This window comes from Cyanistes caeruleus, chromosome 24 (assembly GCF_971803275.1).
Source record: "Cyanistes caeruleus chromosome 24, bCyaCae1.hap1.1, whole genome shotgun sequence".
NCBI classification, from domain to species: Eukaryota; Metazoa; Chordata; class Aves; order Passeriformes; family Paridae; genus Cyanistes; species Cyanistes caeruleus.
The window spans coordinates 584,725-612,506 of NC_141724.1; the positions used below are offsets into that span (position 1 = coordinate 584,725).

Here is a 27,782-nt window from a genome sequence, read left to right on the forward strand (position 1 = left end):
TGAAAATGTACTAAAATTTAATCATTCATAAAAGCTGTAATTTAATCTGTGACAGTAAAACACAAGAAGCAATATTAGAGTTGGTTTAGTATATTATATATTTTTTGCTTTTAAAGCCATAGAAATCAGTTATCCCAGTTTTTTTCCTATAAAAGACCCATTTTTCCAAAGCATTATGCACAAACATTTTTAATTAGAATACAATGGCAGAATGAAAATAATGATGTTCCGTAACTTTTAAATATAAAATGAAGTCAATGACTCAAAAAGTTATTTGTTGCAGTGAGTTCAAAGGGAAATTTTGGATAATATATATCTATAGTTATAGATATAAAATATAACAGTGGAAAATTTTTAGTGCTTGATGGGGAGAAATTATGATAAAATGGTCAATATGAATTTTAATTATAATAGCAATCTCTAACATTTGAAATGCATCCATGCTCCTTGGGATAATCATATGCTAGAGTCAATTATATTTATTTTCACATCTGTTAATTGCTATTGCAAAGGAGGAGGAATATTGGCTTAAATTTCCAAGAGATATACACAGAGCAACTGCTTTTTCCAGGGACTGTGTGCAAACCACTTTTAAGATCTAAATTCTTCCCGCAGTATATAAAAAACAGGAGAAGCTTCTTCCGATATGTTACTCATTTCCAGAAGGTTTTGAAGTTGGGAATGCTGGCACTTTCCATTTAGGCAACAGTTCTTCATTCCTGCAATCTGGAGAAAGCAGAACAGAACATAAGTGAAAGATGATGGAGGGACATTTACTCTGCTGAGGAGGGCAGTGACCTCCAGGGCCTGACAGCTGCCCACAGGCACCAGCAGAGCTCATTTCCCCAGAATTCAGGGCTGTTTCTGGTCCAGAGCAGGAGATTGTGGGAACTCTGCACTTGTTGTGTTTTATCATGGCCAGACAACTGCCACCCTCCTGTCCCTGCCCGATAGAGCCAGAGGCCTCCAGGGGCTCTGCAGTTCCCCCTGCTCAGCAGCCCAGGGGAGGGGGATCCCTTCCAGCTGGGGGGTTTTGGGCTGCTCTCAGAGCCCCATGAGTGTGAGACCTCCAGAGCCCTGATCCAGCTGTGGCCAGCAGGCCCTGGGTCAGGGGGGACTCAGGGATGGAGCTGGAGGGTGCAGGGAGAGGGGCTTTAGGGTTCCTGCCACCCCAAACCACGCCAGGTCTGAGGTGTCTGAGCACAGAACTCCTCCAGCAGCTCCCAGTGTGTCAGTGCTGCTGCACACGGGGCCTGGGAGGGAGGGACAGCGCAGAGATCGCTCCCTCCAGGGCTGGGGAAGCCAAATTCCACCCTGGCTGAGCAGGAGGGATCACCTGAGCAATAGGAAAAGCCACTCAAGGCTCCTCAGTCTCCTTTCCTAAAGCCACTTTCCCCACAGCCCTGGGCTGTTCTCTTCTGGCACCCAAAGTTGGGGGGAAGGATCCACCTTCCCTCATCCCTCACCCCCCAGGGCAGCTCAGGAACAGCCCCTGGCCTGCAGAGCTGCCCTGAGCCACCTCAGGGCCACCTCAGGGCTACCTCAGGGCCACCAAGAGCAGGGACCCAGGGCCTGGCCCAGCCCCTGTCCCCAGGAATGCAGCCTGGGGCTCAGCCCAGGACACAGCAGGGACCCCCTGAGGGTGACAAAGGCAGCTGCCATCTGCCAGTGCCCTTCCCTGCCCCCAAATGGGGACATTTCTGTCCCAGACCTGGAGCTCTGGAGCTGTTGTTTCCTTCCAGGAGCATGACACAACAGCTGTGAGCACACAGAGTTCCCTGCCAACATACACAGGAAGATTATTTATAGCTGTGTCCAGCCTTGGCGTGGTTTTTTGGTTGGGTTTGTTTTCGGGCTTTTCATGCTCGTTTTGGTTTGGGGTTTGGTTTGGTTTTGGTTTTTTTGGTGGGAAGCTTTTTATTTCTGTGCCATCAAAACCCACGTCCCACCCAAAGCAATTTGTAATTGTCCCCAGAGCTCCCAGCACGGGGGCAGCAGTAACACCAGCATCTACCAGAGGATAAAAAGGAAGCAGAAGTGAGCTCTGGTGGCTCAGAGCTCGCTGTCACAGGCCAGAGGGAGCCCAGAGGAGCCAGAAGGAAGTTCCTGCTCAGGCACAGTCCAGAAGAGCAGCAGAGGGAAGGGGGCTCTGGTAGGAGCTGCTCTGCTCCCCCGCCCCAGCTGGGATTCAGACACCTCTTACCTGGCTCAGAGCTGCTGCGTGATGGGAGTCTAAAGCAGCAGACATGATTTCTTTTTAGGCTTCTTCTTTTCCACTGGTGTTTTTCTATTTATCTGTCTGACCAGGTCATAAAAGATCTGCCAATGAAAAACACAAGCTGAAAAATCCAAGTGATAAAACACAAGCTGTCAAAACCGAGGCAGGCTGGGGAGCTCACAGCTCTTTCCTGGTGGCTGCAGTTGTGCAAATTCAATTAAACTGCTTGAATTTATTAAATGTTGCTCAAGCAGATGCTTATGGAAGAAGAAACCCAGAAGTTCCATCAGTGTGCAGAACATAAGGGAGCTGGAAATTCAGTTTGTCACCACCAAAGCCTTCAGAAGAACACGACAATGAAATGACCATTTCCTTGCTTTGGAGATGTGGGAGAAAACTCGGGATGAACAAAGGGTTTATTAAGACAGGTACAAAACCCTCAAGGATCACCATCAGCAGTGCCCTGGGCTGCAGCTCTGTCCCCTGGCTGTCCCTCCCAACATCTGCCCTGAACTCCACATTTCCAGCAGGGCACCGTGACAGGGCCCCCTTTCAGCTGCACAGCTTTTGTGAACGCTGCTGCTGGCAGTTGCTTTCCCAGCAAGGCTCAACCCATTTATAGCAAAATGAGCTTTGCAAAAATGCTTGGAGCTGGGTCACAGCGTTGAGGAGAAATATTTCAACCTTCAGAGGGCTCCACCCTTGTCCTTGTTTATTTTTTCCCCTTCCTGGAGTGGCTGACAGCTCACAAATTCTTGTTGATTCCAAAGGAATTCAGAAGACAAAGAAACAGTTTATAGCACACTGTAACAATTGAAATTTAAAATCTTCCTTTCTCATAAATTAGATTATTTAGGTGCTAGTACTGACTGTGAGTACAGATGACTGCAACAAGGTTTCAGGAATGCCACCATCCCCAAAAACAGTCACTGTGCTGCAAGAGCATCTCAGCTCACCAGAAGGACGCCTGATTCACTCTGGATTAAAAGCTTATTATCTGAAAGGTTTGATTCACATTCAGCAAATGCATGGAGGAATTTATCACTCTTCATCTAGATTTTAACAAATTTAGAAACTCCAGAAGCAGTGAGAAAGCAGGAATAAACCCCAGGAGAATACAAATGCTTCCCCAGCCCAGGAGCCAGCAGGACAAACTCCCAGTGCACTGAGCTGCTTCATTCACAATTTTTCTCTTTGATTTCCTCAGCTTTTGTACTTTTTACAATTAGGAAATATCAACTGGCAGGAGACCAGGAACTCATCTTCCAGATAATGACATTCTTCTCTCTGATGTGACCTCGCTGGAGGCTGCAGACCCAGCAGGGGAAGAGGGAGAGGCAGGATTCCTGTGTGAGGGATGTGGGGTGTCTGTGTGCCCCACAGAACCCCTGCCCAGGGCTCTGAGGGGGGTCAGTCTGCACCCCCAGCCTGGAAATGCAGAGCCCAGCATCCGTCCCCCTCCCTGGGGATCTGCTGGATGACTGAGCTGCTCGTTGCTTCATTTCCAGCCCTGCTTCTCCTCCAGCTCAGACACACAAATCAATCCCTGCTGGCAGCAGTGGATCCTGAGCACTGCAGCCAGGCTAATCCCAGCCACAGGAGCTGCAATTCCCGGAGCCTGGAGCTCCCTTCCCTTTCCACAGCCCCGTGCAGCCCCTGCTGCCAGCCCAGCCCTGGGCCTGGGCCAAGATCCTGCTGCTCCTGCTTATCACACCCCCCTGAACGGTCCCTCTTATCTGCTGGCACCAGCCCAGCTCTGCTGCACGGGGTCACCTTTGCTTTTGTGCCTGGAAACTTGGCCTCTGGCACAGGCAGATAATTCCCAGCACAGAATAAAAACTTGGTGCCTGATGTGGAGCAGAGCTCCCTCAGCACAAGCCCACGGCCCCAGGCAGCGGGAGAAGGCACCCCAGAGCAAAAGGGGGTCCCAGTTAAACTCAGAACTGCTCAGCCCTGGGTTTGGGCATGGTTTCAGCAGGCTGGGGGCTTACACAGGGCTGTGATGAGGCATCTGCAGCCAGAAATGCAAATGCTTCAAAAGCAGCAGCACACAAGACAAGGAGTACAACGGGGCATCGTCCACGTTTGGAATGGCAGCAGTTATCTTTACAAAATACTCTTTCAGGATAAAGTTTATCTAAGCTAAGAGGCACCCAGCCAACCCAGGACCTCTGCTATTCCTGGCCCCTGGCTATAGAAACACCGACCTGGGAAGTCACCCTGCCTTTGCAGAGAAAAGGGAGCAAGAAGTACCCAAATACACTTTTGGCAACCCTTTCCTAGGCTGAGAATCGGGATCATCCTGGATCTCCCCAGTTCAGACACACCCAGCTTCAGTGGCACACGGTGGTTACCTCGTTTACGTTGATTTTCGACTTTGCAGACGATTCTAGGAAGGCACAGTTACACCACTGTCGTGCTAAGTTCTGCCCCTGCTCTTTGCCCACGACTCGTTCTTCCTCCAGGTCACATTTATTGCCAACCAGGATCATGGGGACCTGGAGAGGAGCAAGCAGGGAGAGAGATCCATCAGCAAGTTCATGTACAGGGAGCTCTGTGCTGCTGGGGCTCTCAGACTGAGGAGGGGGAAATGCAGTGGAAAAATGCAGAAGGAAAAATGCAGAAGGAAAAATGCAGGAGGAAAAATGCAGGAGGAAAAATGCAGGAGGAAAAATGCAGGAGGAAAAATGCAGGAGGAAAAATGCAGGAGGAAAAGTGCAGGAGGAAAAGTGCAGGAGGAAAAGTGCAGGAGGAAAAGTGCAGGAGGAAAAGTGCAGGAGGAAAAGTGCAGGAGGAAAAGTGCAGGAAGAAAAATGCAGAAGGAAAAGTGCAGGAGGAAAAGTGCAGAATGAAATATGAAAACCAGTAAAAATCAGGGGACAAGGATGATGAAGTGGCACCTGCCCCTCTCCAGTGCCTGTCACAGGCCCTCCAAGACATCCCAAAGAGGAACAAAAGGAGGTGTCCCAGGCCAGCCTGGCCAGGGCTTGGAGCACCCTGGGATACAGGGAGGTGTCCCTGCCCATGGATGAGCTTTGAGGACCTTTCCAACCCAAATCCTCTCTGGGACTCTCTAACACCTTCAACAGGGGAACAAAGCCCACCCAACAATCTCCCCTGGGAAGGCCAGCTCCTCTCCCAGGTGCCACCTGCTCGGGGACAGCAGTGTCCTGAGGCTGCTCCCTGTCCCCTGGGGCTCTGCTGGGACATCCCTGGGGGTGGCACAGAGCAGAGCAGGACAGTGCCACAGCCCAGAAACAGTTCCTGTTTCCCCCACGCTGTGGAGAATCAGAATAAACCCCAAAGAGCTGCTGATAAGGGTTTGCACCCGCTCCATTTCCTCAAACATTTCATTCTTTGAGCAGAAATCGAGTTATTTCCAGCTGGAAAATAAATCATTACCTGCTCCATTTGGTAATTTACAACACACTGTTAATATTTATTCCCAGCTTTCAACTTCAGCTTCCCCTTCACACACCTGGAATAACCCTGTCAGCCTCCAGTGCAAGACAGATGCAGAGCTACTGAGAACATTGTAATATCCTCACTGCTATTCCTCCTTAACTTTGAGGGAAATAAAGCACAGAGAAAGGAGAAAATGCAAATCCTGGAGAGGAGTTTAAAGGAGAAAAGGTTAAATCATGTTGTTCTCAGTCAACTCCCACCATTTCTAAACACTGTGGCTTCCAGGACATGGGAAAATCTGGTTTTGTGATGGCCCTTAGCAGGTGCTGTGCCTCAAACAACACCACTAAAAACTTACTCAACACTAACCAAGAATATTCTTTGAAAGAAGTTTTGTATGTAAACATCCAGGCACTTGAGAGCAAACACTCCTTAACCATTTGCAGAAATAAATACAAACACATTCTACTCACATCTTCAGTGTCCTTAACCCGTAAAATCTGTTCCCGCAGGTCCTGGAGGTCGTTAAACGTGGACTGTGCTGTTATAGAATATACTAGTGCAAACCCCTGCCCATTCTTCATGTACAGATCCCTCATGGCTGTGAATTGCTCCTGCAAGCAAATATTTTTAAAAGTAATTAGCTGGTGAATGCAACTAATGAATAGCTCCAAAGGAGTAGTTTTATTGTACTGGAGACGAGCATACAGTGCCATACAGCATGGATTTACATATTTACCCCTCACAGAAACCCACTGAAGCATGGAAATTGAATAAAAGCATTAACACTCTCTTTCCCTTTGTTGGTTTTTATTCCCTTAATAAAGGGTTTCTCAAAAAAATGTGGAAAAGATGAAGAGCAGCAGTAAAACCATCTCTGCAGACAGACTGAAATGTCAGAGCGGGCTGGACAACGCCAGCAGGGACAGGACTTTTACCAGACCCACACAGCAGCAACTTCTGCAGCTGCTGGTGGGAATTCCCAAGGCTTTCCCAGGAAAACCAAGCTCCAGGGAGCACCTGGGCTGTGCTGGCAGCCCCCAGAGGGGTTGTTTGTCCAGCTGCAGGGGACACTGAGGGCCAGCAGGAGCCTGGGCAGCCGCAGGGCAGGGCAGGGAGGTGTCCCCATGGGCCCGAGGCTCCCTGGCAGGGCCAGCTTTGCTGAGGAACTCCTTCCCACAGGCTGCTGGCACTGGCTGGGGAGCAGCCCCTGTGCTGTGCTGGCACTGGCTGCAGGCTCTGGCCTTGTGTTCCAGCCACTTGCAAAGCTCAGAACCCTCCCAGAAGAGAAGGCTGATGTGGGGATGGCACAGGAGGCACCAGCTGGGGACAGAGCCCTCCAGGCCACTGGCACTCACCACACTGGGCTGGGGTTATTGAACAAAATCCTTCCCTTTATGTTACTGCAGCTGATTTATTGCTTTTGCTTGGATCACCACTCCTAAGAAAGGAACTCCACAGCAATCATATAAAGAAATGCCACTTACTGTCCCTGCTGTGTCGAGGATCTCCAGCATACACTGCTGACAGTCTACTTCCACTTGCTGGGGAAAAAGGGGAACAAACAGCTCAGACTCAGTGGTGTGCAGTGGGACAGGCAGGAGGGATCTCAGCTCAGTTTGTTCTTCTGTCACAAAGGGCTCTGAGCAGAGCAGGCACCTGCACCTGCCCAGGGCTGAGCAGCACTGCTGGGAGAGGATTAATCTTGCCCCAAGCCAGGCATTTGGGTCAGCTCATGTGCTCCAGGACTCCCTTCATTAGCAAGGCTTAAATGAGCAGCTCACTGTAAACATCTCAACTTAAGTGAGACTGTAAATATCTCGACTTACTCCACTCTTACAAATCAAAGCACCTTAAAACTTCAATTTTCCTATGCTGATGGGAGAGAAGGGAATAAGGAAGAGAGGAAAATTCAAATAGTTCAGGATTCTCACAGTGAGACTTTGCAAATCCTCCACTCCCTGAGAAATGTCTTGGATCTAACGTGGGTAATTCCAGGAAAGTCAAGTAAATTTAACAGCAGAACTCATGCCACAATTTAATTTAATTATCCCAGGCACAAATGTCACAAGTTTTCAGTGTATGTTTTGGTGCCTTTAATGCTGGTGACACTTCTAATCCGTGAAACAATGGGTCACTTGACATCCATCCAGGGAAGAAAGCAGCTCTGTGCCTGGCATTACGTAACAGCTCAGGGATCCTGCAAGGATTTCTGCTCAGCAATTCCAGCCCTGCACCCAAAACACTCCCAGGAATTTCATATTCTCTTGAGAGAAATAAAAACGATGGTGTTTTACCTTTCTGTATGAATCTTCTATTGTTGGGTCATATTTTTCAACAAAAATTCCCTGAACGAACTGTACAGTCTGGAGAGGAAAGAAAGGAGAAAAAACCCTAAGTGAGCTGAACACAACCAGAAACATTCACAGCACTTTAGGAAAAAGCAACATCAGTAAAACTGCTCTGCTGTTTTTATCAAATAGTGAGAAAAAGACATAAAATTTCAATTTTGCAAATGAAATTTGTGTTTTTTCTGTTAAAATCACATTATTTGAGCCATGTTTGCAGAAGTTTTTTGCACATCAACTGTTTGCTCGCTTGTCTCAGAAAAGATGATACCCTCAAAAATGCCTTCACTCCACTGCCTGTGACTTTAGGAGGATAAAAATCACCAAATATGGAAGACTTGAGATTTGAGCAGAAGCACTGGCAACCTGTGCACTGTGGGAAATGCACATTTCAATCCAAACGAGCCCAGAGCTGCCCTGGGCCACTGCAGAGCAGGGAGTGCAGCCTGGAGAGCCTCCAGACACTCCCTGTGCACAAAGCACTGCAGGAGGAGCCCTCACTCCATCTCCAAGGATTCCTTCCCTGCACACCTCAACACTCCCAGCGAGCTGTCAGAGGGGTGGGAGCATCCCTGGGAGCCCAGCTCTGCGCCCTGCCTTCTGCCAGGACAGAGTTTTCCTTCTCCTCTGGGAGGAAAAGCTCCTTCTTCTGCTTCACCCACAGTTATTCTGCAGTAAAACAGCACAGCAGTGGCTGCAGATTTGGGTGATATTTGTAAAACAAGGTGGTGTGCACTCGTGAAACTGAGAGCTGAGATCCCAGAACTTAATTCTGTCTCTTGAAAATCAACCAACACAGCACATATCTTCTGCCAACAGAACCTTTCACAAGCTTTAAACAGCAAATTTGTGAGGAAAGTCTGAGAAGCCACAAGTACCTCATTTCAAAATCATTCTGCATCACTAAATAAATGCATCCCAGGAGCAGCAGCAGCCCTGTGCTGGCACAGAAGAGTTAAAACAACAAGGAGGAGCTGCAGTGAAACAACCCCATATTGTCATCTGCACTGCAATGCAAACTGAGCTGGAAATCAACACCAGGCTCTTTGTTGCACAGGTCACTTTATACAGCTGGGAGAATGAAATTTAAAGTGATATTATTTTAAATCCCACCTTGTAACCTCTCCTTGCTAATGCTTGTAAATAAGTACAGACTCTTTGAAAGCTAATTATTATCCACTCCTAGCTGCTAATTGGCGCTTACTGGGTGCTCCTATAAACACAATGGATCTATGCTGCACATGAATTACCAAACACGCTGACTTAGCACCCACCCTGGCAAAAAGAATTTAACTTTTGTTTACCAGACTATTTGAGTATTTGCATTTCAGCTGTTAAAAAGGTCAGTGATGGTGCTGACTCAGACTTCACATCACCAAGAAGGAAATTCAAGTATGTCAGATGCTGAGTAATTTTTATTTACAGCATATTCCTAAGTGCCCCATCTTACCTAGTGAGTCTTTCAGTGTTATAAAAGAAAATTAAGATAATCAGGGAAGTGCTGGTGGAAAAAGTAATTCAGATTGCTTATATTGCTGTGGAAGAACAGAGCATATAAAAAAATTACACCTTGTACACGTGTTGTAGTGATTAGGATGGGATTGCTGAAAGAGTGCATCAAATTTGATACACAACTGAATAATGTCTCCTCCTGTTCCCTGGGATTCTGCAGGTGATTTACCAGGATTATTACCTGGCTGTAGCAGCAGAATAAACAGCGAGGCAGGACAGGAAGGCTGCTCAGCTCATGTCTGTGACAAGGAACGCTGCAGTTCCTTGCTGTAGATAATTCACACTTGACCAGCTCTCTGCCCCTCTGCTGGAGAGAGCTGCTTGACTGCTGAGTGATAAATGGGTGACACGAGTGTCTGTCTCAGGGCTCTGCTATCAACTCTGCTGTGTAAACCTCTCCTTAGGAACAAGACAAGCACTTGAGGAGTGCAAAGTGTCACCAGGCTGCTGCTCCCTCTGTGCACAGGCTGCAGATGGGTTCTCGGTGCTCCGAGCCCAGGTGCTCGCTCGGGATGGAAAACACGCAGCCTTCGAGGTGTGCAAGGCTGAACCCCCCAGTTCTGTCACTGATTCCAGCCAGACTTCTCCTGCTCTGACAGTGCTGTTGGGCTTTTAATATCACACAGATATTCAGCCACGTACAGCACAACACCCATGCAGGAAGCAGACATGACACGCTAATTACCAGCAATTAATCACCTCTCCAAAACCATGCCACCCCTCCTCTCTCAGCAGTGTCACAGTGGTGACATGGAAGTCCTGGCACATGTTAGAAGTCACACAAACTCCCCAAAGCATCAGGAACCCGGTCTGAGAGAGCCAGGCAGCTGAAGGGCTGGGGATGGGCTCCAGAGCTGCTTCCCCAAACTCACCAGAGCAGACTTGCCCACACCTCCTGAACCAAGGACCACCAGCTTGTACTCACGCATGGTGTGGGCTGTTCAGAGAGCGACGACCTGCAAGGCAGGAGAGAAGGCAGCAGTTAAAACCCAGAGCTGGGACCCTGCCCTGAAAACAGCAGCACTCCCCCTTCACCCAATCCTCCCAGGACAGGAACACCTTTATTGACAGCTCTGCCTTTCGTTTTTCCACATGAACACTCAGGCTGAGAAGGCCACTCCAACAGCCCCAGGTCACAGGAAATGGCCAAAGCTGATGCTGGCAGTGCTGGGGGAGGAAGAGGATGGACACAGCATGGGACAAACACAGAGCCTGCCCCAGCTGTGCTGGGCACCACGAGCTGTCACTGCCTGTCCTCTGCTTCCTCAGCATTTCATGGCACACACCACAGCACGGGACAAGAAAATTAGATCAGAAAGAAGCAAGTCAAGAGGTTTCTCTGCCCCCACCCCCAGCAGGGAGGGATTTAGGTCAGCATTCTCTCTCTGGAAAAGGTCAGGCCCAGGCAAGAGCTGCCAAGGCTGAGCTCTCTGCTCGCCCAACACAGGCTCTGCCTTTTTATGGAAATCTTGCAACTCCCTCAAGTCACTACGCAGCAGCAGAAAACTTCTCCTTCTCCTCGAGGTTCCCTGACAAATAAGGCAAATGACAAAGCTGGTGATAAACACTTTCCAGGGTGTTTATATTAGCAGCCAGGCTGGGCTGTCCCGCTCTGGGGCTGCGGCAAACAATGAGCTCAGCACGAATCCCCCCTTCCGCAGGGACGGCGCTTCCTTCCCAAGTAAGGCTGCACACAGCAGAGCTGGGAGCCTGGGCAGGCTCCTCTGCTCCCAGGCACTTCAAACCAACGCTGCCACAGGATTTATGGGCTCGCAGGCTACAGCCTTTGATAATAAAAACGTCTTCCAAGGAGTTTGATGGAGAAATGCATCACCTTGTCGATGTGGCCGTGAGCACGCCTGTGAAGAACAGGGGTTGTATTTTTAGCTTTGCAATGTGGACAATTCTCCTGACAATCTGTGTCTCGAGTTTATGTAATCATTAAACAGGGACAGGTTCTCTTCTGTCATTTCTGCTCCCAAGGGAAAGATGTAAAACAGAGGCAAGAGGAACCCCGTGTGCTGCTGCTCGTGTGAGCTGAACTGAGAGCTGGGGAGCCTCCCCAAACATCCCCCTTAAACCTCACCCTCAGCTGCTTCAAGGGCTCAGCATCACCCAAGAGTGCGTTTAAACAAAAATCTGAAAATCCCATGTGCAGCTGGAGAGAGACACACAAACTTCTGTGCTCGGTTCAACACAAGTTTAAACTCATTTTTAAGCTGGAATAACAGAAATAAAGGACTTGCCTGTGCTGGGGCTCTGCAGTTCCACAGCCAAGCTGCCCTCCCCTCAGCCAAGCCTTGGGGAGGGAGGAAGGCTCAAGCAATCAGTGCAGCCCATCTTTCTAAGCACCTGCAGGAGGTTTTTCTTCAACTCTTGAAGCCCACGTGAGCTGCAGTTGCCTAACTGCAAATTGTGAAACCAAGTCAGACTGAAAGGGGTTTTCCAGAAACTGCCTAAAAGCAGAGCAGGGGATGGCTGTGCACTCTAGGACACTGACAACAGTTCTGGCTAAATTCTGGGAACTGCAAGCTCTTCTGCTTCAGCATTTCCCTGAGAAGTAACACTCACTTCCTTTCTTTCAAAATCATGATTTTGAATGGCAAGGAGAGGGGAATTCCAATTAACATTTATTTTCCCTTTGATAATCCCAAGAAATTAAAATCTGATGCATTTTTTATAAAGCATAAATGCAACTTATTGATCCAGGCTGTCTTCATTTCCCTACAGTCCCACAGTCAGTTCCACCAAAGAGAACACAGAAAGCAATCAAGCTAAGGGTTAAATTTAGCTGTGAACTATTTCACTTCGTATTTATAGTAGAAAATACTTGTGGGAAAGTTTCAGCTGGGAGCAGTACAAGACTAACTTCTCATTTCTTCTCTAGATATTTGCTGATTTTTTTTTTTTCAGGTGCAACAGGAAACCAAGATCCTGAAAGGCACGAGCCTTATTACTGCAAACCCCACATGCTTTAATTATCTTGTAGCTCTTTCACAAGTATGTTAATGTTATCTGTTTATACTACATGAATAGAGTGCTCAAGAAATTACTATGCTGCACCCTGGCCAACTTTTCATTTGGCAACTGTTGAAGCCCACCTAAATACAGTCAGACACAGCAGCATTCATTTCCATCCAGAGCTCTCTGCAGCAGTCACATGCTGTGAAGCAACGGCTCCATTTCCAAATGGAATTGAATTATGGCTGTTAAGTGTTCCTTCAGAGTCAAGAGAAGAGTATGGTCACTAAAGAGTGTAAAAAAAATTAGCTGTACATCTTGTCATTGGTTCTGAATGGTGTGGTGCAAAGCAAAAGCTGAGAGTGTCTCCTTGTGCCCCTGAGCTCTGACAGGACAAGCAGGGGCACACCTCTGCCATCCCATCCCATCCCAAACCACCTGCATCACCCACAGGCTAATAAATCATAGGGTTCTTTCATCTGTAATCACAAAAAGCTTTGCTTCTACACCATCAAACAGCCATCTGTGAATCCACCAGAATCCATCTGTGTTCTGTATTCTTTAACAGGAGCATCTCTGCTGCTGCTGTCACAAGTGCCCGGGAGGAGACACAAATGGACATTCATCCATTCCCAGCAGCAGCCCCAAGCTGCTCAGCTCCTTCCTGACAGAAAAGTGAGGGGCTCTACCCCGGGAGCCGCTGCAGAGGTGAGAAAAGCTGCAGGATATTTGTGTCAATACCCAAAGCAGAGGATCCCTGCGAAGGACCACAGGCAGATGCAACCAGAGCTGGAGCCCTACCCTGAAATGTGGCTCCCACTCCCCTGCAGCTGTGCTCAGCCAAGGCCTGGTGCACTCTCCAGGCTGCAGGAGTCATCCTCACTCTCCTGCAGCCGGGGCTGCATCGGGGCAGGAAGCAGCAAAACTCCCGGGGTATTTCCCAAGCGGAAGAGCGGGGCAGAGGCTGGGGGAGGTGGTGGGGACAAGGGCTGAGGCCCTTCAGGACACAAATCTGATGCAAAACCAGCTGCTTCTGTCACAAAAGTTTCAGCAGCTCATCAAGAAGTTCGTAATTTGGGAGGTGGGGAGAGAGAAGCATGAACCAAATAAAGCAAAGACAGCACCAAAAGGGAGTGAGTGCAAGAACTTCACTTATCAGTTACCCACTCCAGTGTTCACAGAAATTTCATTTAAAATATGATGAGAACACAAAAAAACTCTTACCTTGGCATAAAAGATCTCTCATCAGTGTTAGCAGCTCTACTGAAGGTTCTTCCAGGCTCCCCACAAGGAACTGAAAAAAAGAAGAATTTAAAAAAGAGTTAATTGTTTTTCAAGTGTCAGCATTTGTGAAGCATCTCTGTAGTGCTTAAGCCAAACCACCCTGCTCCTGTGGACTTCTCCCCAGAATACTCCAAGGAAGACTTCACTCACAAAAGACAAACTCAAACTATCCATGTCTGAGCTTGCATCAAGTTCACAATTAATGCTGAAATATGGGAGAAAGACTCAGAGCAGCCCAATGTCCTGAAAGGGGGAAAGCCATCACTTATCTGTTATCACTGCCAGGGGAAAATCCAGTGCAACACCTCGAAAGCACCATTATTTCAGGGAACCCACCAGGTTTGTAGCAGGGGGTGGAATGTGATGAGCTTTGAGGTCCCTTCCAACCCAAACCATTCTGGGGTTCTGTGACAGTCCTGGAGAGCAGAACAACTCCCAGGAACCTGCTGGCTCCTTGGCCAAGAGTTTCAGAAGCTCTGACACTTCCAGTCCCTCAGTCCTTTGTTCAGTAGCACTGAACAGCAGCAGGGCTGATACTTCAGACAGTAATCACAGCATTGGCTACACCCTGCTGCTCTGGCAGGCAAAGGCTCCTGTCTTTTACAGGTTCAGCACTTTATCCTTTCTTTTCAAGGGATAAAAAAAGAATCAACTGTTCCTCTGGAATCCCAGGAAGTTTAAATGAAAACCTAGCATGCTGGTTTTTTGAAAATATTTCTTTTTAGCAGCTCTGGAGTCACCTTGGAGTCACAGAAATCAAAACTGTTTCCAAACAGATAATGGAAGCTCTCATAATCCTTGTTAAATATTTTTCCAGGTATAAGAAAAAGTGAGTCTAGAGGGCAGGGTTAGATGGGATATTGGGCAGGAATTGTTCCCTGGGAGGGCGGGCACAGCTGCCCAGAGCAGCCCCTGGATCCCTGGCAGTGCCCAAGACCAGGCTGGATGGGTTTGGAGCACCTGGGACAGTGGGAGGTGTCCCTGCCATGGCTGGGGTGGCTCTGGAGGGCTCTGAGGTCCCTCCAACCCAAACCATCCCAGGATTTCTCATGAAGGCTCCAGGACTGCAGACAGACGATGGCTCAGCAGCAGCAGCAGCTGTGCCTGCACCCAAAAAGCAGAGCCTGAGTTTGAATGAGGTGAGAGAAAAGGAACAGAAAGAAGTGAGGCACAGAAAGGAGAGGCACAGAAAGCACAGCATCAGTTCCTAGAGCCTGTGTGAGATGGGCTCTCGAGGCACAGCTCCTGCACACACTCACTGCCAGCCACAGGCGCTTTGCTCTCTGCTCGGCCCCAGGAAGATGCACCGGGATAGAGGAAGATGCTCCTGGCCCAGGGGAGAGAGCCAGGACCACTCACCTGGCTTTAAGGAAGAAAAGAGATTAACTCCTTGCTTGCTCATCACTCACACCTCCCTTGCTCTGACTTTCAGCAGAGGAAAGCGGAATATTGAACATTTCCAAGGGAAATTTAGGAGAGAAGCACAGATGTGTGAGAGCTCCAGCACCTCCACGCAAGGCTGGCTGTGCCACTCCTGCCTGTGGCCCTGCCCTTCCCATTTCCCAAACGAGAGGCAGATTCTTGGGATGCTGCAGCCACACGTCCTGGTTATTTTTATCCTGGCAGTTAAATACTGAATCGTGGCTACTATAAACAAACCTGTTTAATTTGCAACTTGTAAATGTTCTCCGTGCCAGTTTTATTTCAGCTACTATAAACTAGGCCGTGGAAAGGAGTGGATTTTCTTTTTTTAAAAGTGTCAACTAAACATTGCTCAACACTCTACCAAAATCCCTCCATTACTCAGAGCCATGTTGGCAAAACAAACCCAAACCCAGCACTTCTGCAAGGGGAAGATTTACAGCGATCAAAACCACACTTAAACTGACAGATTCCCTCCAGAGTCACAAAAAAAAGGAATCCAAACAAACAGAATGATACAGCAGCCAAGGCTGGAAACACCAGGCCAAGGATGTCCCCTTGCCTTGAGCAGGGGACTCAGCACCTGCTCCACACCTCATTTCCTCTACACCAATTCCAGATATTCAATTACTCAGTGAAGTCCAAAACACATGAAATACTTCCCTAATGCTCATCAAAGCTGTCATCAATTACACACTGGTTCCAGGAGCTGCTGGGAGCAGGGATATGCATCCCAAATGAGAGGGGATGGCTGGAAATTGCAGATCCTGCCCCCAAACAGCAGCCAGACAAACACTGGCACAGATTACAGATTACTGGGTAGCAAGGAGTCTCTTCCATTGATAAAAATCACTGCCATGGACTCCCATGCTCACAAAACGAGCCCCTTCTCAGGGCAGTCAAACTCCCTGGCTTTAGGGAAAACCTCCTCCACCTTTCCTGAGGCCACCAACAGCAGAAAAATGAGAGGGAAGAGAAAAACAAGAGAGTAAAAGACCAGACTAAGCAGAAAACAGGACTTGAATGTGGCTTCAAAAGTACAGTTTGACAAACCTCTGTTCACAGATTCTGCATTTATTTTCTTACTCATTATCACTGCGGTATCTGACACCAAATAAGTGTCTTTTAGATATTAACATTATGTAAGAGGTAACATTTTATAATTTGTGCCAAGAATCTCAGCCTCAGTTTTGTAATTTTAACACCAAAATCATTATCATTTCCACCGACTGCTTTCAGCATCAAATCAAATACCAATCAAGGCAACAAATGTGTAATTAGCTATGCACAATCCTGCTGTAGGATGAGTCATGACCCCACTGAGGTGCATTCCCCATCCTGGAACATGCCCTCCCTTTTCCAAATCATCAGTGATCCAAGTCTAAATATATTTTCTTTTGTTTTTCAGGTAACAAATCACCCCAAAAAGACACAGCAAGAAGCACACCCAGAAAATAAAGCTGGTGACAAGCCAAATAAGCAAACAGGTATGTGAGAACACAGGAGAACGACACTGGCCAGAGGTGTTATCTGAAGAGTTCCAGCAGAAAAGGCAGGAGAGCAGCCTCCAAACCTGGCAGCCATTCCCAAAGCGCCCTCCCCACATCCCCATCATCACTTTCTGCAGCGCTCTGCATCCTCCGTGCAGCTCCTGAGCCAGGGCCATAAAACCCTGGGCAAAGAGTAAAGTCCTGCAGCAACACAGCCCTCCCCACTCCAGTGTTGTGCTGAGCTGGAGCTTTCAGCAAATTAACTGCAGCCCACACAAACAAGGCAGAGAAACAAACTTCTTGGAAAACAGCAATAATTCTGTCATTGGAAATAGTCATTTTGTGCACAAACGCTCTGGGATTGATCCTCCTCGGCCTGTAATCTTTTGTGCAATCAGCTTCACGCTGAACCTGCAATTTCAAATAACATAATGTTAACTTCTATGGAAGTGACTGCCTAATTATTCATTGGAAATTGCTTTGCCATAGAAGCTCTCCAGGCAAGGAACAAGGGCTCTGGGCAGCTAAAGCCTGCCATGCTGAAACGGCTAATTTATTTTTTGTCCTATTGGTCTGCACTTGCACAAAGTTGGTAGGGACGTGTGCCAGGCAGACAAAGGCAGGGGAAAGGAAGCCAGCAGCACAACTCAAAGCCCAGCACACACTGCATCCCCAAATTAGCACAGAGCTCTGGGTCAGGGGCTGGCAGGCTCCCCTCGGGCTGGGCTGTGACACTGAGCACAGTAACACCAACAGGACTGAGCTGTGAGCAGGACACTGAGCACAGTAACACCAAGGGACTGAGCTGTGAGCAGGGCACTGAGCACTGAGCACAGTAACACCAAGGGACTGAGCTGCGAGCAGGACACTGAGCACAGTAACACCAACAGGACTGATCTGTGAGCAGGACACTGAGCACAGTAACACCAACAGGACTGATCTGTGAGCAGGACACTGAGCACAGTAACACCAACAGGACTGATCTGTGAGCAGGACACTGAGCACAGTAACACCAACAGGACTGATCTGTGAGCAGGACACGGACACTGAGCATGGCCAGCTGAGCACAGCTCTGCTCCACCACAAACTGCAGGGACAGTTTGATGGGGGGATTGGGAGGTCACAGCTCCTCCCAAGCAATGCCACGGCTGCATTCGCCATTTCTCCTTTTCCCATCTACCCTGTTGGAGTAGTTCAGCACTCAGAGGAGTTCTCCACAGCTTTTTTGGAAGAAAAAATGAAAAAAAATACTTCCTTTCCGTCTTCCTCATCAGCCCAACATGTAAACATTAAAGGCCATCACCACTGGGCACAGCAGCTGTTCAGGGCACTTCCCTGCATTTGCTGCCTATCACAGCCACGACTTGCCACTGAGTTTTAAACCCTATAAAGTTTTTTATTCCTCTCCATTTCCTGTAGTGCAAAAAATATCCTGACCTTTTATAAAACAGATTAAATTCCAGACAGACCTGAGGAGACTCAATCCTAGCAAAAGACCAACTCCATTCTACTTGGTAGGAATAATTTGTTGTGCTGATAGTAGCTTGGCAACGTTCACTGCTATTCTTCCTGGTTTATATAATTAAGAGTAAATAAGTGACATGAGGTCGATAGATTGCCACTGAAATTTCAGCTTGCATTTTAATTATTTCATTTCTGCAGTAGGAGTGGCCAGACATTGACCATAAAGCCCTGTTTGAGCTTACCACGTCTCCAGTGTGAAAAATTTCATGGGGGAATGAAGCTTCCAGGCCACTAAGGACTTCTCAATAAAACTGGAGAGGTTTAAACTGCTCTTCCCACGTATTTCAAACCTTCACTGGGTAGGTGAAGATCAGGTATTGGCACAAAAGTCTTTACCTAAAGGGTGGTGAGGCCCTGGCACGGGGAAGCAGAGCTGGAGCAGCCTGGGACAGGGGAAGGTGTGAGCTTCAAGGTCCTTCCAACCCAAACCATTCCCTGATTCTGATTTACACCCACCAGAGATAAATTCTAAGACTAACACCAAGCCTCTAAACAAGGGGCACGTCCCAGCTTTTCAGGAGACCGGGCTAACTCACAAACTCCAGAAAATACTGAGATTCTTTACACCTCCCTGGCACAGCTGCAATAATCTGTGTGTGTTTGTACACTGGATCTGAGCATGCAGCCCGTTCTAAAGGTCAGCTTTGCATGTGCAGCCCAGATTTTCACTTGCCTGGTGTGTGGCAGCCACAAGCAACCAAACCCCCCCTGTTCCCATTCTCATTAAACGCCTCTTTTAACAACCATTTTCAGAATGAAAAGCCCCACTGCCCATATGGCCACTTATTAATACTACATTTGTTTATCAGTTTAAATAAACCCCCTGCAGCAGTGAGTATCCGTGTAATGAGGACTTAAACACAGCTCACAACGGATGTGTTTGAGCACTGCCAAGTAGGACTGCACCTCCTGAATGCTTTTCATGGCAGATTTTAAGGCTTGATAGGAACCTGAATAGCAGTAAGTGCACAGAATTAACTTCAAATAGAGGGGAAAGTAACAGTTTCATTATGTTTTGGAAAGAAATTGAGTTATTTAATGTGGTGCTTAATCCTTCAGTATTTAGCTCAGCCCCTTAATGCTGCTTCCTGGAACCTTGGGGCAGAGTGGGGGTGGAAACTGAATTTTCTTCTACAGCGAAAATGAAACTTTCTTCTGTGTGAAGGTTTTAACTGAAGGAATATTCAGTTATTAACACTTCAGTGCCAGAGTGAGAGCTCCAAGAGCAGGGTTTTTTAACCCAACATCTGCCAGACCTGGTCTCTGCACCGGGGCTCCTCTGAAGCCTTTTAATCCTCCTGAACCTGCTTAAAAGGGCAAAACTCCTTTGACAATTCATCCTGGAATTTCCTTTATGGTGAATAAAAGGTGGCATTAAAGGAAACAGCTCTGATAGTTTAATCAGTTTTATACAAGCCATTTCAGTATTTATAGGTCAAGTTTGAGCACCACCAAAGCAGACAAATTCAGCTGGAGTCCTGCTGGCACAAGAGGGGCTGGCTTGAGTCACATCCTACATCAGCCAGTCCTTCCCCTCCACCTCATCAGCACTATTCAAACAGCAACAAAAAAAGGATTATTTTTAGGATGTGTCTTTGAAATGATAAGACAGGGCAAAAGGAAAATAAGGGGGGGAAAAAAAAAATCATCTCTTCCACATTAGGATGTAAATCTGTCAAGCACGTGGCCTGGGGACAGGCAGTTCTGCACTCTGAGCAGGACCTGAGAACACAGCACACTTCATCTGAGTGTTAATTGCCATCTCCCACAATTTCTGTGCCTTCCCCATGGTGAGGACACCTTCCCACCAAAGTCATAACTCCCAGTCACCTGTTTTCTTCTGGAGTAAATCTGCAAGTTCAGCATCAGCCCAACCCCTGCCCTCAGCACAGGATTACCATCACTGGTTTTAAAATGTTCCTAAATCCATTTCAACTTCTGCCCATGGAGATGCAGTGGAAGGGAACTTGGCATGAGAAGGACAGGGAAAGTCACAGCATCCCATCTCTGCAGACACAGCTTCACTCCTCTGACACCCAGCTGCAGTTTGCTCTGCTGCTCAATGGATCTGGACTCGATATTGTGCTCATGACAAGGGCTGGGGCAAACACTTCATTTAACAGAGGCTGCCAAGTACTGAAATTACAGAAAAAAAGGACAAGACCCACTTTCTCAGAATGACACCAGCGAGGAAAGTACCCTGGAGCATTACAACATCTGTTTGATCATTTCAAATGGGATTCCTGAAAGAGCCTTGACTGCATTCTAGGGATCAATATGCCAATGCACTGTATTCACAAAACAAGGCAAAGCCATAATAATATTGTAATCTTCACAACTTCATAAGAGATCTGATGAGTTAAAAGCCCTAAATACATACATATTTCATGAGAAAGGCTATCTGGAACCACTTCAATCTGTATCTTTAATCTTAATGCTAGTCTCAGCTACAATTAGTGTTATAATCTAAAGCAGAAAGCAAAAATTGGCTACATTTATTTTATCTTCACCCATATTTACTTCATAAATCCATCAACATTTGTGTTCTTCAGGCCTGATACCCAGTAACAGTTACTCAGCACAGGACTAACAAACACATCAAATCTCAGGGTAAAGCAAGATGTGCTGGAATGAGACTGTTACACGAAAAAAAGGAGAATTGCACCAGAAATAGCCTTACCCAGTGAACTCTGAGTTACTTTTAACTATCACGTGGTGAGTGGCATATAAAAAGATATTATTCTGCATGTCAGCTGTCTGTAATGAAAGTTTTCCTCTTCTCAGCTGCCCCTCCCTAGAACTTCAAGTTTATTTGCATGAGAGAAAAGACTATTACATAAAAATACAACATAAAAGGCACAGCAACCGATACATCCAGCTGAAGTGCTCCTCCCACGTCCCCCGTGCTTTCCAGACTAAGGGTCTATTTCCAGCTAAAAATGTGAGAAATGCCTGATTCCACACAGATTCTTCCCTTGGACAAAACCCTGCAGCAGCTTTCCTTGCAGAGGCAGGGAGCAGCCCCAGCTGCAGCCAGAGCATCAGCAGCACGCTGCACTGCCCCGAGCTCACACGCAATATCCTGATTTAAACACGACAAGTTCACATTTTTTCAGTATTAGTAATTAGAATTAGCTGCAGAACACAACATCATTGAATCTAACATATTTCAACTAAAAAAAAAAAAAAACCCCAAACATTCCAGCCAGCCTTGAGTCTGCAGTCACTGACAAGTGAAATGCAAGTGTCTGCTTTCCTGCAATGCTCCAGCAAGCAGCAGTTATGCAACACAGCCCATTGACAAACTCCCAAAAAGCAGGGTTTTGACAAAGCAAAATCACCTGTTACAGAAATGCTCAATTACTCTGAGCACATTTCTGAGCCTATTTTACACTGAATGATGAATGAAGATTTGTCTCAGCCCCAACACAGCCACTGCTGTGGGCACATCCAGACCTCTTGCTCCAGTGCCCCAGATGGATTTAAGTATTTTCCATCTTATCAATGTTCAAAATAAGTAACAAACCACAATGCCTCAGGCCACCTGCTCAACAGGACTGCCACTGCCTGGCTCCCCACATTTTAAGTTAAACCAAATAGGTTTATTTGGTCAAATAGGTGAAACAGCCAAGACAACCACCTGCAGCCATGGGCTGAGCCCTGGGATTCCTTTTTGGCTGTTTGTCCTGTTACCTGCTTCTTGCCTGGTGTAAAAGCCCTATGCAGGGTCAGACTTCCCCCCAGACTGATAAATTTTATCCAAAGAAAGTAGCCAGCAGTTCTCAAAGCATAGCAAGTCTGCTTTCGTCAGCACCTGGATTCCCCACCAGAAACAGCCCTGGTGTGTGCCTTTCCCTGGGCTGAGGTCGAGCACGGCGGGCAGGGAGGGAGGAAGCGCCTGTTCAGGTAGAGCAGGTATTTCCCAACTCCCAATACCTGCAGGAGCACACATCACAACATCAAAACACCGTCTTCATGTGGCCACGTCGGGCCTCAGCAGAGCCACCCGACCTGCTCCAGCAGCTGACACGGTGAGAAAGAGCCCCAGCCCTGCCCTGGGCTCCACTGCCACAGGACAGACAGACAGACAGACACTCCTGAGCTCACCTTCCCCAGGTGGGCTGCCTGCCCGTACAGGAGCTCCAGACCCCAAAAGGACTGCAGGACCACGTGAGGGATGGCTTCTGCTGTCCCATTTCCTCCCCCACACACCCCAAAGGATCTTCCCACGGCACATGAGTGCAATTTAAGCTTAAACACACCATTTCTGATCAGGAATGTAACTCAGTGGCTCCTCCTTCAGCACCACCATTCTTCCCACAGACTCCTCATTTTAATATCGTTAAATGGATTACCCTGCACAACCTTAATTATTTCAGTATTTGCAAGGGAAGAAGCGATCTCTCAGTAAGCAGTTCGTCCCTCTGCAGATCAAAACTTGTTTCATAGCAAACCTGGGAGTGAAACGGCACCAGAGGTGCAGCACAAAGTGCTTCAGTGTTAAAACAGAGAGCTGAGCAGGCCCAGGTGTGTCCTGACTGATGCTCTGCTGTCACTGGGTCCCTCTTCTTCAGAGGGGAGCTCAGAAAACAGACATTAATTAACAAAATTACGCTATCACAGGAAACAACAGGAAGCTTCTTATAATGAGCCATTTAGCTCGGAAGGGTTTCAGTCAGACATGTCAAACCAGCTCACAGAGGATGTCAACAGTCACCAGCAACAAGCACAGCCAGCTGAAAAACAACCAGCAGAGACCCTCAAGCTGTTGCAGCAGAAAGGCAGCTCGATGTAACTCTCAGAAATGCAGGCTGGTCCTTGCAAATAACAACCTGGTACCTCTGAGGACAGAGCCAGTGTCTGGTGTGGTATTTGGTATTATTCTGGCAGCCAGAGTGAGCCACAGGTCTCGTTCCTCCCAGCTGTGACAGGCACAGCAGAGTCCCCCCATCACCCCTGCAGCAGCACAGGCCTGAAGGACACTGCCCTGCCTCAGCTCAGTGACTTCTTGTTCTCTCCTCAACTCCTTCCCTCCATCAGCAGGGGCACTGGACACACAAGGCACAATTAAACACTTCACACCTGCTTTAATCCTTCCTCTTCTGGTGTAACTGTTCAACAGGTCTTCACTTAACCACCACAGATTTTTGTTTAACTCTGATGTTTGTGCTGGAGACACTAAACTGCATCAGCTGGATTCCTGCTGGGTTCTTGCTTCCAGGAGTTTCTGAATGCCCAACAACAAAGCTTCGACAATGGGAAAGCAAAGGAGTTCAGCCTCTGCCTTGCCTTCCTCAGCTCTCAGGGGTGAGTAACCCACTGCTGCTCCAAGCTCTGGGAAATTCTTACCCACCAAAACCGAGCCCCTCCTTGGCCTGACTCCTGCACCCATCACCTGTACAGGAAGCATTGGAATAAACTCTTCTTCACAACTCGATGCTCCTTTTCACCATTTCCACCAACTCTAACATCCTGAGCTCGCTTCTACCTTCCAGGACCTGCAGGGAGCCCAGGGGAAGGATGGAGAGGGACTATTTACATCTCACACAAGTTTTAACATCTGAGCAAGACAGGCTGGACAGAGTAAGAAAACTCAGCAAGTTTCTCTTTCAGAAAACTTTGGAACATCCTTACTTATCTCTGCCATTAGGTGTCATGTTTCCAGCAGCAGCAACTTTCCTAAAGTGCAAACACAAATGCCTACAGGATAATTTGACCCTGGGATTTAGAAACACCCTTTTAAGAAGATGCATCCATTAAAATTCTGTTTAATTTCCAATTAACTATTAAATAAAAGAGTAAAAGAAAATAAATAACTACTACAGAGCTCAATATAAAATGAATTGAGGCTATACTTTAACCAGCATCCTCACTACCTCATCTTCAAAAATAACCCAACATCTCCCCAAATCAAGGCCAAAAAATCCAAACACCACCCTAGGACCTGACCAAGTTTTAAAAGTCAAAGGTCTCTTGAATCTGATCCTGCAGAATTAAACACACAAAGTTATAAGAAGTGATTGATGTTCAACATTAATGTGGCTCTTCAGAAATTAAAAGAAAGTGATAAAAGAGGAAGTTTCCCATATTACCCTAAAACCCAAAAGTTTTGATCAGGATCCACAGCTGAGCTGATGTTGGCAAGGGTGAAAGTCACACTGGGTCAAGGATAATTCTGAACTTCAAACAGCTACACATAAAAAACACTTCAAATATAAAGCCTAAAGGTTTGAACTTATGTATGTTCAAAAGATTCACTTTGTTTTCCCTAGGAAAACAGATAACATGTTCCTGTTGTCAGAGCATTAGGATTCCTCTTGAAGATGATTTTTTTAAGTCTGCAGAGCTGCACAGGAGCAATCTGCTCTCTAAACACTGAGCACAAGTTCAAAGTGCCACCGAGTGCGCTCTGCACGTGCAGGCTACAAGAAAAAGCTCTGCAATGTAAAGTACAAACAAATGCTGGAGTTGTTTATGCCCAGGACGATGATTCAATATACAATTAAAACTTTAATGTTCAAGTACATCCACATGTTATGCTGCAGCCATTTAATTACTTCTCAGTTTTTTTTAAGAGCAGTGCTCAGACTGGCTGAGAAGCCATGAAATGTATCACTAATAACCTAGGTCTGTATATTTGCAGCTTATGGTTTCAAATATAAACCGTCCCGATGCTCTGTGTAAACAGGAGTCTCCAAATAAAAGCATTAACCTGTCAGTGGACTCAGGCTGTGCGAGTAACTCAGCCCGTTTGGCAGGAGATCCTCTCAGAACCTTCAGCAAAGCTCCTTACCCTAAAAACAGCAGCGCCAGAGCCGGGACACGTGATGGCTCAGCCCCGAGAGCCCTGGGGTGACAGCCTGGCTGTGACACCGCCGGCCACGGCTGGCACCGAGCTTTCCCCGGCCTGCTGGGCACCCTCACCCGCAGGCTGTGGGCAGGAGCTGCTCCACAGGGGCCAAGTGGGCTCCAGGGAGGATCTGAGGGAACGCAAACACTGCGCATGAAAACAGATTATTTTTAGAAGCGGTGCGAGCACAGCACTTCCTGCCGACTCCACCTTGAAGAACGACAGACGCTCTGTCACCCTCCATCCCAAACCCAGCATTTCACAACTTCTGCTACCTGCCACAACAGACACAGGCAAGGGACAATCTGCCGAGGACGGCAAGTGACAATTTCCCAGTTTGTAACTTGGCACTGAGAGCTTCTGCTGGAATATGTTACCAGTCTTCACTCACGTCAATAAATCGATGCCTTTTTTCCTGCCACGGGGATGAACAGAACATTAAATGTTTTTATTTATGACACTGATTTTTTCCATAGCAACCGGATGTGAACATGGCATTCCCAGTGTAATGAAGTCACTATAGCAACGTGATAATGATGTCAGAATAATCAGACAGCGTTTCATACTTGTGAAACACATTGCTTCTGTGAATTCAGAAAGTTGCAGAGACCACAAAAGCAAGAGTGCTCCATCTGGAACTTCCCTTTAACTTGCCTGGTTTTGGGTAATTTCTCATTAAAGGCACAGAGCTTTGCTAACACTGCACCATTTTCTGTTTCTCCAAGCTTCATCCATTACTTCCTGAACGTCTCACAAATTCCCCCATTAAAACCCTCTCAGATCCGAGGATCCGCTACACCAGGGAGAATTACTGACACACCATTTCAGCATGAAAAAAGCAATGACACAAATCACAACAGTGAAACATTTCACAGCAGACAGGCACTGTCAAACGAACAGACGCTTTCCTCAACTCTTCAGATGATCTGGTGTCTCTTTACATGGAGCAACACAACTACTCAGAGAGAATTACAACAGCAACAGAAATTACAGAGTGCTGATACAATACTCTGAAGGCAGACAGGCGTTTTCAAGGCAAACAACTAGTTTAAGGAATATTATCTCTCCTGCTAAGCTACTGAAAGGAAAAAACCCAGAGTTTTCATGGTTGCCCTTCCTGTTTTCAGCTCTCTCCAAGCCGTGAGCAAAGCAAGTTCAGCTCTGTGTCAGTCGGAATTGACTCGCTGTGCCCAAGCCCCAACCCTCCCACTGAAGAGGAATCCCTGCACCAAACCCACACGTCCAGTACCTCAAATATCGCAAGCAGAGACACCCGTTAACGAGAAGTACCTAAACACCAAAATTTCCCTACACAGAGAACAGATTCTCTTTAAAGCAAGTGAAGGAAGTGCAAGAACCCTTTTCAGAGCTGAGGTGGTGTGAGACAACAACTGGTCCTTGGGAGTGGAGGATGAGGATGGGCCAGCCTGCAGCTCCACGTGGCTCACGAGGGGCTCTCCCTTGGCCTGTCCCACCTGCCCAAACCTTCTGCTGCCCATCCGGGCTGGCAAAGCAGAGCACATGAAGCCTGTCCCTCATCCTGCATCCCCGTGTCCCTCATCCTGCATCCCCCTGTCCCCGATCCTGCATCCTCCTGTCCCTGATCCTGCATCCTCCTGTCCCCAGTCCTGCATCCTCCTGTCCCCAGTCCTGCATCCCCCTCTCCCTGATCCTGCACCCCCTGTCCCCGATCCTGCATCCCCGTGTGCCAGCCCACCCTCGGTGCCTCCAGCCTCGCTGTCCCTTCAGCTCGGGTGCTCCACGGCCCCGTCCGGCGGCGGTGAGCAGCGAGCAGGGGACGCCCCGCACAGACCTGACCCCAGGATCACCGCAACAATTCCGGTCAGCTCCGGGCTCGGGGACAGCCCCGGCTGCGGGCAGCGGCCCGGTGCCGCACAAGATGGATGTCCGGCGGGGCAGCACGGGGCCGGGGCCGGGGCCGGGCCAAGCCGCGTCCGCCTCGCCTCCGGCCGGGCTGAGGGGAGGGAGCGGCCGGCGCGGCCCCGCTGCCCCCGCCCGGCCCCGCCGGACTCCGGGCCGGCCCCTGCCCCGCTCCGCCCGCCCCGCGGCCTCGCCAGGCCCCGCCGGGACAACCGGAGCCGCCGCCTTCCCCGCCGCCTTCCCCGGCCCGGCCCCGCCGCCTTCCCCGCTCACCGCCGCCCCCGGGCCGCCCCCGGCGCCGCTCGGCTCCCCCGCTGCGGGCTCGGGGCTCGGGGCTCGGGGCTCGGGGCTCGGCTCCGGCCGCTCCCGCTGCTCCGGCCGCGGCTGCTGCTGCTGCTCTGCGCGGCGGCGGCGCCGCGTCCGCTCCGCCCTCAGCGGCCGCGGCCCGGGGAGGAGCCAGCGGGCCGGGCGGGACGGACGGGCCCGCCAAAGTTCCGGGAGGGCCGGGGCAGGTGCGGGGCCGGTTCCGTGTCGGGAACGGGAACGGGAACGGGAACGGGAACGGGAACGGGAACGGGAACGGGCACGGGAACGGGAACGGGCACGGGCCGGGGCTCCGCGGTGCTGTGCCCGGGCCGGGCCCCGAGGGCAGGGCTGGAGCAGCAGGAGCGGCTGGGAAAGGGGCTGAGCCTGGAGAAAAGAGAGATCGGGGGGGACCCTGTGGCTCTGCACAATTCCCTGCCAGGAGGGGACAGCCGGGGGACATTCGGGATCTTCTCCCGGGGAACAGGGACAGGAGGAGAGGGAGCGGCCGCAGGCTGGGCCGGGGCACGGGCAGGGTGGGATCGGGGGGATTTCCCCATGGGAACAGGGATATCGGGGTATTT

General features: G+C 48.7%; 1 protein-coding gene across 5 annotated transcripts; it reads right to left on the reverse strand.

Annotated features, from left to right (window-relative positions):
* RAP1A (RAP1A, member of RAS oncogene family) lies at nt 1–27,189 on the reverse strand. 5 transcript variants are annotated; one of them, XM_086861516.1, is made up of 9 exons: nt 27,169–27,189; nt 13,669–13,738; nt 10,356–10,439; nt 7,921–7,989; nt 7,111–7,167; nt 6,097–6,237; nt 4,573–4,716; nt 2,204–2,319; nt 1–726 (listed from the first exon to the last, which is right to left on the reverse strand). In XM_086861516.1, exons 3-8 carry the CDS (start codon nt 10,410–10,412, stop codon nt 2,233–2,235), a joined length of 555 nt encoding a protein of 184 aa, XP_086717642.1. In that variant the 5' UTR covers nt 10,413–10,439; nt 13,669–13,738; nt 27,169–27,189; the 3' UTR covers nt 1–726; nt 2,204–2,232. The 5 variants fall into 5 exon arrangements, with proteins under 5 accessions (XP_086717642.1, XP_023798003.1, XP_086717644.1 ...); XM_023942235.2 differs by lacking the exon at nt 27,169–27,189 and adding an exon at nt 26,828–27,038; XM_086861518.1 differs by lacking the exon at nt 27,169–27,189 and adding an exon at nt 26,732–26,935.
* Between the last annotated feature and the right edge of the window lie 593 nt (nt 27,190–27,782).